This window comes from Rhinolophus ferrumequinum, chromosome 24, assembly GCF_004115265.2.
Source record: "Rhinolophus ferrumequinum isolate MPI-CBG mRhiFer1 chromosome 24, mRhiFer1_v1.p, whole genome shotgun sequence".
Taxonomy (NCBI): domain Eukaryota; kingdom Metazoa; phylum Chordata; class Mammalia; order Chiroptera; family Rhinolophidae; genus Rhinolophus; species Rhinolophus ferrumequinum.
Window position 1 is genome coordinate 11,768,201 of NC_046307.1, and position 12,109 is coordinate 11,780,309.

At 46.7% G+C, this 12,109-nt stretch overlaps 1 protein-coding gene across 2 annotated transcripts in view; it reads right to left on the reverse strand.

Annotated features, from left to right (window-relative positions):
- Positions 1-12,109, reverse strand: part of TRPC7 (transient receptor potential cation channel subfamily C member 7) — a 127,338-nt gene that overhangs the window by 15,641 nt on the left and 99,588 nt on the right. For both annotated transcript variants that reach the window (XM_033096398.1, XM_033096400.1), the window contains one exon: positions 398-593. In XM_033096398.1, the coding sequence (XP_032952289.1) occupies positions 398-593 (196 nt within the window). The remainder of the gene's footprint in view (positions 1-397; positions 594-12,109) is intronic.

Sequence of the window (12,109 nt, forward strand, 5' to 3'; positions counted from 1 at the left end):
TGTGTCACCTGTGCCTAGCGCAGGCTTTGCATACAGTAGCTACTTCTGAAATACATGTGAGGGGCAGGAGGGAATGTGGGCTGGAAGGTACAGTCCTCCTGACTTGCCATGCGTCACCCGCATGCTGTCCTGAGGACACAGGCAGAAGAGGCTAGATGCCTGGCCCCGATCCTTTCTGCCCGCGTCGGGCCATGCGCCATGTGCTGCTCGCTCTGCCGTGTGGCAGGTTGACTGGAAGTGCTTCTTGGAGCAATCCAGGAAGAAAGCCTGTTGTTTGCTGTTCTGGCTTCAAATGTCACGTAACACATGGGCTTCTAACGGCATTACCATCATGGCCGGAGACGGCCGTGCAAATCAGACCAAGGGGGAGAGAGCGTTTTCAGTGAACCGGCCTTACCTCAATTTCCTGATACGAGTTGTTGATCATGGCTATCAGCATGTTGAGCAGCACGACCACCATGGTGACGTTATAAACGCCGTAGAGCACGTAGCCGATGTTCTCGATGAACTTGTGGTCGTACTTCAGCACCACCGAGATCACTTCCGACAAGCCAAAGATGGACCAGAATAAGGTTTTGAAACTTTCTTCCACCCTGCAAGGAAACAGGCAGTCCTCTCAGGCGGTTGGCATCAGCTAACACTTTTCACACGGAAGTTGCCATCACCCAGACTTCAGTGGTTACCCTGCAGTGGAGCTGGGGCTGGGGCTGCCTGGTGGGGCCTGTATCCTGAAATAGTGGGACAGTCAGGTTTCTAAGAAGACTTTGCAAGAGCCTGAGGAAGGACAGGCTCTTTCTTTTTCCATTCCATCCATTTATTGGGACTTCTGGCTGTGGTTTCGTTTTTATCTTATAATTAATTAAACATCTAAAGTTCAACACTGGGGCAAATGTTTGTTCTTATATGTTAGTACTTCTCAGAAGCACTCTCTTCCTTCGATAGTTTCTTGAGTCTCTTCTCAGACTGCCTATCCCCACGTGGAAGGGAAGAGGATGGTGTCTGCTGATGGACAGTGGTGACTGGGGCTTGCTTGGCACTTGGCACAGAGCAACTCAAGCCACGTGACCACCTCTGAGGTGGGCTTGCTTATTACCTCCACTTTACAGATGAAAGCACTCCTGCTCAGAGCTGTAGGTGCCTTTCCAAGTAGCACTCAGCTGGAAAGAGAGGTACAAATCCAGGCATGTCTGAGGTTTTCAAAAGTGTGGACTTCTAACCACTACGCTTACTAACCTCTGGCTCTGAGGAGTGAGGCCAGCCGCATATACCAAGTCCTCTAAACTGGGGTTGAATTATCATGAATGAGAGTGGTGAGTTTAGCGTGTCCGTATTGTTCAAATTAACCAGGTGACTGCCCAAACCCCATCCTGCAGCTCACTCAAGCACGTGCTTTGAGGGAAATCCAGGGAAGGTCAGGCTTTTAGGACACTGCTCTTTGGCACTGTCCTATGAGACTATGCAGTTACCAAAATACACTGGTTTTAAGAGTAAGATCCAGGCACATTTCACACTCTGTGCTCTGTGGCTCTGACCCTATATCTGGTTTTTGACATAGAATTCAATCAGAATGCTGGATTTTGGTTGGGTGGTTTAGAATATACACATACTCATATGCCCACAAACGCTCACACATACACGTGTATGAGAGCTGAAGATACACATGTATCAGATACACGTGTATCTGATAATATCTGAATGGTTAAGTGGTTCTTTTAGTTTGCATCCCGAGTTTTGATACCTTTACGAGAAATCACTTTCTTTTTTCTCTTTAACATTTCAGATTTTCAACACTCTCCCACAAATGGCCAGGATTAGCTAGAGCTCAAAAAAAACAAAACAAAAAAAATCAGCATTTCTTAAGGATTGGTATTTATTTGACAAGATGTACAAAAATACTAGTATTTGTCACTTTGGCTAAAAATTTCACTGACTTGCATGCATTTTCAGCTCTCCCGTGTGTGAGCATGTGTGGACGTATGTGTATGTGTGTGTCTAGCCAGCTGTTTGGCTCATTTTCTATGCATCCCAGCCTGAAAGCTGGAAGTTGAAGTGGGTTTTTGTGGCTATTATTTGTTTTTGGTTTCTTTTCAAACTATGAGTTTGGAATATTTAATTCCTTTCCGATTTAGCAAGAGGGAATTTCGTTGGGGGTTTGGAAGTAACCACTGGGTACCCCGCCATTATTTTAGCTTCAGTTCCTGATGCTATTTCTAGAGAGGGGGACAACTGTTTCCTCATGCCAGATGCAGCTTCCATTTGTATGACAAAGATGGCATTCAATGTGGGGGCATGGTTCACTGCAGGTATTGTCTTCCATCAAGAAGCAATCTTTCAGTTATCACTCTAGTAGAAGGGAGCAGTGGCAGACAGAATCCCACACCACTGGATGAGCCCCAAACCCCAAACCGGAAGCAGACGGCAGGATGTGATCTCTCTGACAATTTTTCCCCTCCTAGTGGGATCAGATGAAAATCGAAGGACAATCTGTCTGTCAGAGGGGCTGGGCAGATAGGAACTGGTCCAGGATTATGCACTTACCATGAACAACCTAAGAAATGGATAATCTATGCGACTGAGGCGCATTTTATAGATATTTATCTTCCCTTTCTTAGCTTGGAAAACCCCACAAACCTTTGGCTGACACAAATGAAGCAAGCAATTATAGAACACATCCAGGGGAAACCTTCAGAATTTTGATGAGGAAAAATGGCCTAGATTCAGCAGGTATTTTTTTTTCTCATTTGCGTCTTGCTATGAATTTTGCCACTAAGCTCTGATTTACCCTTGGTGTTTCAGTTAGGCATTCTGTGTCAATAATGGGAAGGAGGCAGAGCTGGCCCATTAAGCAGTATGTGTTCCAGTAAAAGAATATTTACAGATCCCTAAACCTACACCTTTGCCCTCCCTCTTCCACTCACTCCCCGCTCCCCTGCTGAGGCTTGAAATGATGAGCTGCTCAGTTTGTTGTCTGGCTTCCACACAGTCTTTGCACATGTTTCTGTAGCTTAAGGAGCAGTCTCTGGACTTGAATTTGGCCATGGCCTCCAGGAGAATCTAATTACAAGAGGCCCAGACTTCCTGGGATTGCCAGAGTGAAAGGGGCTGCCTCTAGGGCAATAACTCTGAGCACCTGATGATGGCAGGAGGGGGTCTTAGCCAAACTGTGCATTTTTAACAGTCTCTTCTAAGCTCTTTGGGAGTACCTATAACCCTTGCTTCTCTTATTTGGGGGCAAAATGAATTGTGGTGAGAAAGACCTCCTTTAAAGAAAAGCCGGGTCCCTTGGCTTGAATCACCCAAAACGGCTAGCTTCAGCACTGGGGTCTCTTAGGTCTTTAATGTTGTACCCAGACCCCGTCACGTGAACATTCAGTGGACTAATGAAATAGAGTAATTTTGTTGTCATGCCTCAGAGGGGATCTTACAGGCTGAGTTATGCCCAACTAGCTAGGCTCAGTGGTAAGCAATTCAATCTTTTATCCATAGCTCAAACCATATAACAGAATAAATTCTGAATGGAATTGAAGAGTTCAATGTTTAAAAATTGCATGATCAAAAAACTAGAATAAAATATTGGTATTTATATAATCTTGGTCTGGGACAGTTTTCAGAAACTACAAAGGGGAAGATCTGCCCACATAAAACATTACTTGTACTCGTATACATCAAAAACATAAGTACAAATATAAGACAAAAGGCTAATGGAGGAAAGAATTTGTATTTGCAACCCATATGACAACGGATGATGTCCTCCTTACATAAGGGGCTCTTATAAATCATACGAAAATGACAAACATTCTAGTAGAAAGAAAAAAGGGGGAAAATCTTCCATGAAAACTTGATATTTTTTATGGTGACAAGCGCTCCACAATTAACTTGCTATGCCATGCTCAGGGCATCTTCTGGTTTAATATAGCAGGAAATAAAAGAAACTTGTTCTCACTGCCCTGAGTGGGAAAAGACTTGTGTTACCTTGACCTTGGAAACCTATAATAATATATTCTCAGAGAGAAGGCTGGCCTTGAATATCAGTCAATAGTACATTACTAATTTCAAGAGCTTGGGCACTGGCGCTAGTCCCCATGTCTGGTGAGGTTATGCTCTCTGAGTCATGTACTAATCATCACCAACAATTTTCACGAGCTACGGGACCCGGGCATGGGGCAGAAGACCAGTCGCTGTGGAGGTCTGGGGTTGTCTTTCAAGAAGAAAGTATCTTGCACTTGGCTTCCTTGATATTCACTACGAAGCCACTTGTCTTGCAAAAAGCCCCACTGTCAACTAGCTGATCTCAAGGCTAAATTGGGGGTTCTTGACAGATAGGGATGGCGGCCACTCGTTCCACATGCTCCTCCCATCCAGTCTGGCTAGCTACAGAGTTTGTCACAGATTCCTTCAGTTGTGTCAATCACAGGAATCTTCACAGAAGGCTGGGGGAGTAAGAGCAGCAAAGGTACATGACTGGCGCTAAGTCCCAGCTATACCATGGAGTGGCTGTGTGAGCTTGGGCACGATACAAAACCTGTGTGCCTCAGTTTACTCATCTATGAAAGTGAGTGTTATCATTAAGTTGCTATGGAGATTGAATGAGCAACCTGTGTGGAGTATCTAGTAGCCCAATAAATGGTAGCTATGATTTTTATTCATTTGTTTATTTGCCAAATATTCACTGAACTCTGACTGTGTGCCGGGTACTGTCCCAGATGATGAGGACACACTGCTGCCCAGAACATGTTTCTGTCTTTTTGGGGGTCCCAGGCGACAACAAGCCCACTAGGGTGAGCGAATGCCACAAGCACGTAGGCAGGGATGCTCCATTCGCCTTGCTTCACCCAGAAGCCCACACAACACTTATCAGCCCGCAGGTGCTTCCGCACAGGGCTGAATGCCGTTAACATTAATAATTCAGCTGCTTATTGACTTTTCTGAACCAGCCTCATTTTCCTTCCTATCTGCAAAGATCATCACCAACCCTTGATTTCATGCAAATCCTCTTTCTGATTTCTCCAGTCCTTGCTGTCTTTCAATATTTGATTGGTGGCTGGCAGTGGAAGGGACTGAAATGTAGCCAGTAGGCCACCGTAGCATAAGAAGTGGTCCTAATGAATAAAAGGGGGAAAGTGTCTGTGAGTGATGTTGAATAGACGGTGATTCACCCTCCTCTTCCTGGGTGGGGGTGTGTGGGGGGGAAGGTTGGGGCTGATTTGTCAAGCACAAGGCAGGGACGAAGTAATCAGTTCTCCACCAGGTCTGTCTTGCTTGCATAATGGGACTTTAATAACAGGTTGCCTGCAGAGGTGGTTGTGTATGGGGCTCAGGGAACAAACGGATCAACATGGTGAGGGTTGGGGCAATTGCTATGAAAATTGCTGCTTCTTCAGAATGCCATGACACTCTCCTCCCAGGGTCATGGAATTCCATCCCCCTACCCCAAACTGTTAGGTTAAGATACCTCCCCAAACCTGCACATAGCAGGCTAAACTTAAGCAGGAGAATCAGCTCCTAAAAGGCAGTTTTTTAAGTTCAGGAGACAATAGCTGGCATTGTGCTCGAGTTATGCTGAAGCAGAAACAATGCTCCCTTGACATCCAAGCTGGGAGATGGAAGAAGCTGCTTGGAATATAGAAAGACCCTGTGTGTGTGTGTGGTGTGGCGGGGTGGGGCTGGGGGGGACTGTCTTTCCTTAATGCCCAGACCTGGGCAATGAGAACAATAAGACCAGGCTGGAGGAAGGGCAGGGGAAGAGTCAGATGTCTGAGGAAGTCTGAATCTCGTCCCCGCCATGCCCTGCAAGCTCGTGCCTTCTGAATCACCTCTTGGTTTATCTTGGGTCCTAAAGGAGGCGTTTGATCGTAGACAGGCCAGAAGTGGAGAAGTCTGGCCCCAGAATCAGTGCCAAGGAACTGGGATGCACAAAGCCTGTGCAGCCCTGATTTATTCAGCCTGAGGACCAAACTCTCCTCCCCGTAGCCTGTTTGCTTCTTGAGGGCAGAGCTGTGCCCTCTTGAAACTCCAAACCTAGCACAGTGTCTGGCTCAGTGAGGGCTCTCGATAAAGTCAGTGTCTGTTGAATGAACGAGTGAATCTCAGATGTCCACTTTGGCTTCCTAATTCCCGATCCCAGTATCGAGGTGGGCTCTGGTGAGGCAGTCCGAGTGCAGGCTCGGAGTCAGGCAAACCTGGGTTTGACTGTGAGCTTTTGGCCAAAAACCTTAGCCTCTCTGTGCCTCTTTTTTCCTAGCTGTAAAATGGGAAAACAACAATCTACTTCATAGTGTTGTCATGAGGTCTAAATTAATTAACAGAATGCTTGTAAATGTATAAAATACTGCCTGGCACAACAAATATACAATATATATTACTATTTTTGTTATTAGTATTCATTCTTCTTTTTTCTTTCTTAACTGCAGTGGGCTCCAGCATCAGGCCAAAAGACTCTCCTAGCCTACAATCAATTCTCAGTCACCCTTTAAAAATATAATCAGATCCCGCCCCCCTCTTGTAGTGGCTTTCTATAGGCTAACAATTGAGTCAATCACCTTGCCCCAGCTGCCAGGCCCTTGGTACTCTGAATCCTTCCCACCTCATCTAGCCCCATGGCTCCTCTTTCTCGGCAGCATAGCTCCCACCCCATACGTCCCGCCTCCCCTTGCTTGGGAGGCCCTTCCCCTTTCTCTCCACATAACCACCCCTCCTTATTCTTCTCACACTTGAGGCTTTAACTTAATTGTCACATGCTCAGGTAGGCCTTCTCTGACTGCTGCATCTGAAGGAGGCCTTCTTCTAACTACTCTTTTGTACAGTGTTTTCCTTTCCTAGCTCTCGGCATTTAATCTGTAGGTTTCATTTGTCTCTTAACAAAGAAATGCTTTGCCTCTTGTCCTTCTTTTCACATTCATGGAGGAATGTGACCCCCGTGCAGGGCCTGCCGACTTGCCCACTGCTCTGCCATCAGTACCCAGAATGGCTCCCAGCTCACCGCAGGGATTCAGTAAACATTTTTTCGGTCAATGAATGTTTGAATGCTGGGAAACTGAGGCACGAGGTTAGCCAGCTTGCTTCAGATCCACCTAACCACTGTCCCTTTTGATACATCTCTGGAGCTAACCCTGGATAGTCCAGTTTCCTGTCACTCTTGTCACTTTGAGGAAAGACAGTTTACACCTTATTTCCATCCTAGAACTGAATTTTCTAGTAAAATTTTCTGGTGAGTGAAAAAGTAGGGATTTTTTCCTTTTGGGAGGGTGACGGTCGGACTGAGAACGAGGTGGATGACTTGGGTGAGGGAAATGCCTGGAAATGTGCAGTGAAGACATCATCCAAAAAGCACATCTTCTGTGTATCGTCAAGTCTTTCTCCTCAGAACTCTGTGGGCGCTCAGCCTGTTCCAGATGCTCAAAGGTACCAGGCTTTTAAAATTCATGTCATGAGTATCCATGAGCAAAGGTATAAATAAGCATTATATGAGTAGGTTAGTAGAATGCCTGCTGTAACAGGCACATTTTTCTCAGGGAGCCCAGGAAAAGATCTACATTTTTATCACTTACTGGAGAGTTATGCAAAGATGAGAACTTATTTTAGACCCAAACTATTTGTTTTTTTTTTTTTTTTGACTCATAAAGGCCATTTCCAGCTGCTGAGCCTCCCTGAGCCTCCCTGGCCCCTCCTTGACCCCTGCTGTGTCCTCTATCAAGACTTGGACCTCTCAATGTTGGTTTTTCCACAAGAAAATGGGCATAAGAAGTTCTCTCATCCCTCCAAATCCTTATGCCTAATTTGAATTTATAAGATGAAGGGCAAGATTATAACTTTCAAAATATAATTATGATGGTAACACTTCTGTATCAGAGATGCCCATATTTCAGCACTGACCTGGGATTCTGGGAAAATCTGTCCTCTGTAAAGCCCAGGAGGCTGATTCTGTTCCATGTTCACACGTGAGACACTGTCAGCACGCTCTGTACAAAGAACATGGCGGTAGGTAGGCCCCGGTCCTCTGGTGCCACGTGGCGACCTTTCCCTGGTTTCTCTCATTGGTCAGTTACAGTGAGTCTTACAGGGGAGACAACATAATCCAGCCTTGGCTCCCCAGCAGGACCCCCTCTGCAGCCATCCTTCTTGGGGGTGTGGCCCTTTGCTGTCAGAAGACGCCTCCTCTGGCTCCTGGCTTCCTTCTGGATGTCGCTGGGTTTATATGGCTCATCTGGCTCTCTCCGTTTGTCACTTCCTCGAGTCAGAGAAGTCTCAGGCCCTTATCTTACGTTTGCAAAGTACAACACAGCACTTTCAGCTGAAGAGCCCATTTTGTTCCTTCAGCAAGTCTCTTCCTGGCCCTTGGTGCTGAGCATGGGTCCCTCCTTCTCAAGGCCTTCCTGCCCCTCCAGGCCCTCAGCACACGGACTTTATCCTGATTTCTGGGGAATGGATCTGAGGGTTTGCCTTCAGCTCTGCTGGGTGTGGGTCCTGGAAAAGGCCAAAGCCCCTGTCCCTTTCCCTCAATCACCAGGGACCTTGCCTTCCTCCCCGTCTTACTCTCCTGACTTGCCTTCTCAAATCCTCTGAGGGGCTTCCCAGTGTGAAAAGCCCGAGAACATTCTCCTTCCCTCACCCCGCCCCCACGTGGCATTCACTGCGTCCTACCCACCCTAACCTCAGAATCCCTTCCCGGCTCCCGTTCTCCCTCTCCTGCTCCGTACTACTCCCTGAGTTCAGGCTGGAATCCTCTCTCACCAGGCTTCCTGCTTCTAAGCCTCTTACTGGACCTAGTGCCGCATCCTGTGGAGCTGTCTTTCTTTCAAGTTCCTTTCTTTAAAAACATTTTCCCAGTTGGTATCATGCTCTCATTCCTGTGACTATTTTGCTTAACATCTGTCTTCCCAACCAGTCTGCAGGTTCTGTGACTGGTTTTGCTCACCATAAACTCCACAGCACAGCTCAGGCCAAGCCCGGGCCTCGTCCCCTCACACCCCACCCGTTCCCCTCCATCCTTCTTCACACAGTCACCACAGCACTCGCTGAAGGCAGAGCTGATCACGCTTCCTCCTTTTGGGAAGGCCTTACTGGAGATGCTAACGCCCTGTCAGGACTTAGTCCTTCACCATCTGGCCCCTGCTGGGTTATCCGATGTCACCCAAACTCTTGCCTACTTGCATATCTTTTTTTCCTTTTACAAAAGTTTATTCTTAAATATACAAGAGGCTCTAAGACAACCCTTCATTCCAGCTAGAGGTGGCAACAGATGTTATGGCAGGGACTCCAGATGTTTAGCCAGGAATGGAATTAAGGATCACTATTGCCTTAGGCACAAGAAATAGCCTGCTTTTGGGAAGACTCTTAATTCCACCCTCTGGCCTTTGAGCTCCTTCAATTTCTTCTCCTCTTTTTGTTTCTGCTTGAATGTGTTATCTCATCTATCTTCTTGGTCTGCTTCTTGGGCTGTTTCAGAGTCTTCTTCTTGCTTCTGTTGTGGCCAGACATGGTGTTTGCTGTCTCTTCCCCACTCCCTGCCACTGGAAGTGGCTTTTTTTTTTTTTTGAGAAATTTTTGTGGTTTTATTGTATCATGAGGCATTGAAACATCTGAACAAATCAAAATCTAGTAAGGCAGCTGCTTTCTTCTTCACTTAAAAAAAAAGGCCTTCTCTTTTCCACCTTGCACAGGCTGGAATGCCCTCCTAGCCATCTTCCAAGACCTTTTCTTTATGGTCACTTCCTCCATGAAGTCTTCCCTGACTCTGACAGAGTTCAGTGCTTCCTCCTCACTGTGCTTCCCAAGTACCCGCTGACGCTGATCATATGGTGTAATAGCTGATGCTTTAAAAAAAAAAAAAATCCCCTACTTGTTTATGAGTTTCTCAGGGTTGAGAGAATGGTTTTATTAATCCCTGTGACCCCAGAGCCAAACACAGAAGTTGGCATGGGCTAGCTGCTCCATAATCTTTGTCAAATGAATGAACATACTTTGGAAGAGAAAGCAGCTTTACCCAGGGGACAAACACAGGCTGCATATTTAGTGCTGAGATATGAGGTTCTCACTGATAATCAAAATCTGAATTTAGTATGCCATCCTTTAGACTAGCCACAGGAAAGTGACTCAACTTTGAAAGACACTCAGCTTCCACCTCAGAGCAGACCCTGAGGTGGGAAGTGGGGGACTCATTCTGGGGAATTTCAGGTCAAAAGGTGGAGGGTGGGCTTGGGGTCATGCAAATCTGCGTTCAAATCCTCTTCTTGGTTCTATGATCTTGGGCAAGTCCAGCATTTAGTTCCCTGAGCCTCAGTTCCCTGGTAGTAATATGTCTGTCATTCCACTTTGCGGATCAATGGCCCTCCGGTGGGGTAGGTGTGGGTGGAGTCTCACGGAGCCTCTCCCTCAGCTCTAGCGCCCCTTCAGGTTCGCTGGAAGGAGGAGCTGGCTTCTGAGCTGGTGGCTCTGTTGAGCTGGGTGGAGCTGAATCAGTGCCTTCTGCCCCTGGTGGGCATATGGATCTCTGTTTCCAGAGTGTGGAAATTTTCCATAACTGTCACAGAAAACAGAAGCTTCTAATTTTGTCTAGCACCGCTGAAGTGCCTTCCATTAAAATGATTCCTGGGGAGACAGACTAACCTTCAGGGAGGTATTTTTTTTGATTAGAAAAGTCTCAACCCAGCTATGCTAGAAAGTTGCCTCCACAGCAGCCTGTAGAAAAAGATTGGCTGGGATCATCTTTCGAGGGTCAGGGCCTGCATTGAGTCTCCAATCAGAATTAAGTGGGTGAGGTCAGGTTCACCCGAAGGGGAGACCAGGAGCCATCGGAGAGTCTTTCATGTCCCTGCTCTCGGTCACCTCATCGCCCCCAGCTCCTCCCATTCTTCTCTGTGTGGCTGTTCTGTCATGGCCACCAATTAGATGGAGTGTAGGGAAGGTCACCCTTTTTCTATGCATTCTCACCCCGCTGTATTTCACTAGTGAGCCAAGGACTCTTTGTCTCCCTTTGTCTAACACGGTAACTAGAGTGCTGCAACCCCAAGGTTTCCACATATCTCTAAGCATAAAATCTTTGCTCTAAGAAATAGATGCGTTCCAGCAAAGTTGGTTACAAAACAAACCTCCAAAAAGTAAATCCTATTTGTCCACTGACTTCCATGATAAAATCCAAGGTATGTTCCCGTGTAGAACAACCTTCCTAACAGTAGAAATTGAGAGCTTTTCTTAAAGATCTTCTGAAAGAAGGAGTATTCTCAGATGATTTTCTCTGCACTTCCTCACCCCCATCGTAGGATATCTTGATTTTACACTCCTGGAACATAAGATGTGTCTGAACACCTTCTCTTTCTTCCTGTTGGTCATTTGCAGTTTCTAATAGAACTGACTTGGAGATAATGAGCTGCCAGCGGGTGCACTATCTGTCATGCCCAGACGGCCTGCTCACCAACCAGTGACCCGTGCAACACGTCCCTGCTCCTCCCTTCTGGTCAGCCTTCCGACAGAGAAGCGGCTCTGAAAAATGACCCAGGCCTTTGAGAGAACCCTTGATTCTGAAGTAAAAGGAGGCTGAAAGTTGGGAACTGCTCGTGGGATCTGTCTGACTCTAGAGCTGGCTCCCCCTGGGTCTGGCTACCTAGTCTGACTGCACAAGGCCTGGAATTCTACCAATAAGATACTCTCTTAGGTTAACAAGCATTTGTGGTTTTTTTTAAATGCACAGAGCGGGGAGCAGTCTCCATCTCCCCATTTGAGTAACGATAAGGTCGAATCAGATGAGTATTTCTCACTTTGTGGTCCGAAGACCATCTGAATCAGAACCCCTTTGATGCCGACTTCCAGGCCCCACCTGGAACTATAGTAATTAGGTTCTCTAAAGGGTGGGGCCCGGGAAGTCCCAAGTTTAGCCACTCTTCAGATGATTCTCGTGTGCTTTGAGAACCACTGGTCTCACTGAAGACTGTTCATACTGTTTGTTTATTCATACCATATGCAGAATTAGTTCAATCTGTCTGTTTTCTTCTAACCCCTTCACTGAGGTCTGCAGGATGGAGGGAATAGGAATTTCGGGGTAGGAAGGGCGGTATGTGATTCTGGAACCAGAACATGATAGGGGTTAGGGCAGGGCTTGGCTGGAGGTTGGGGG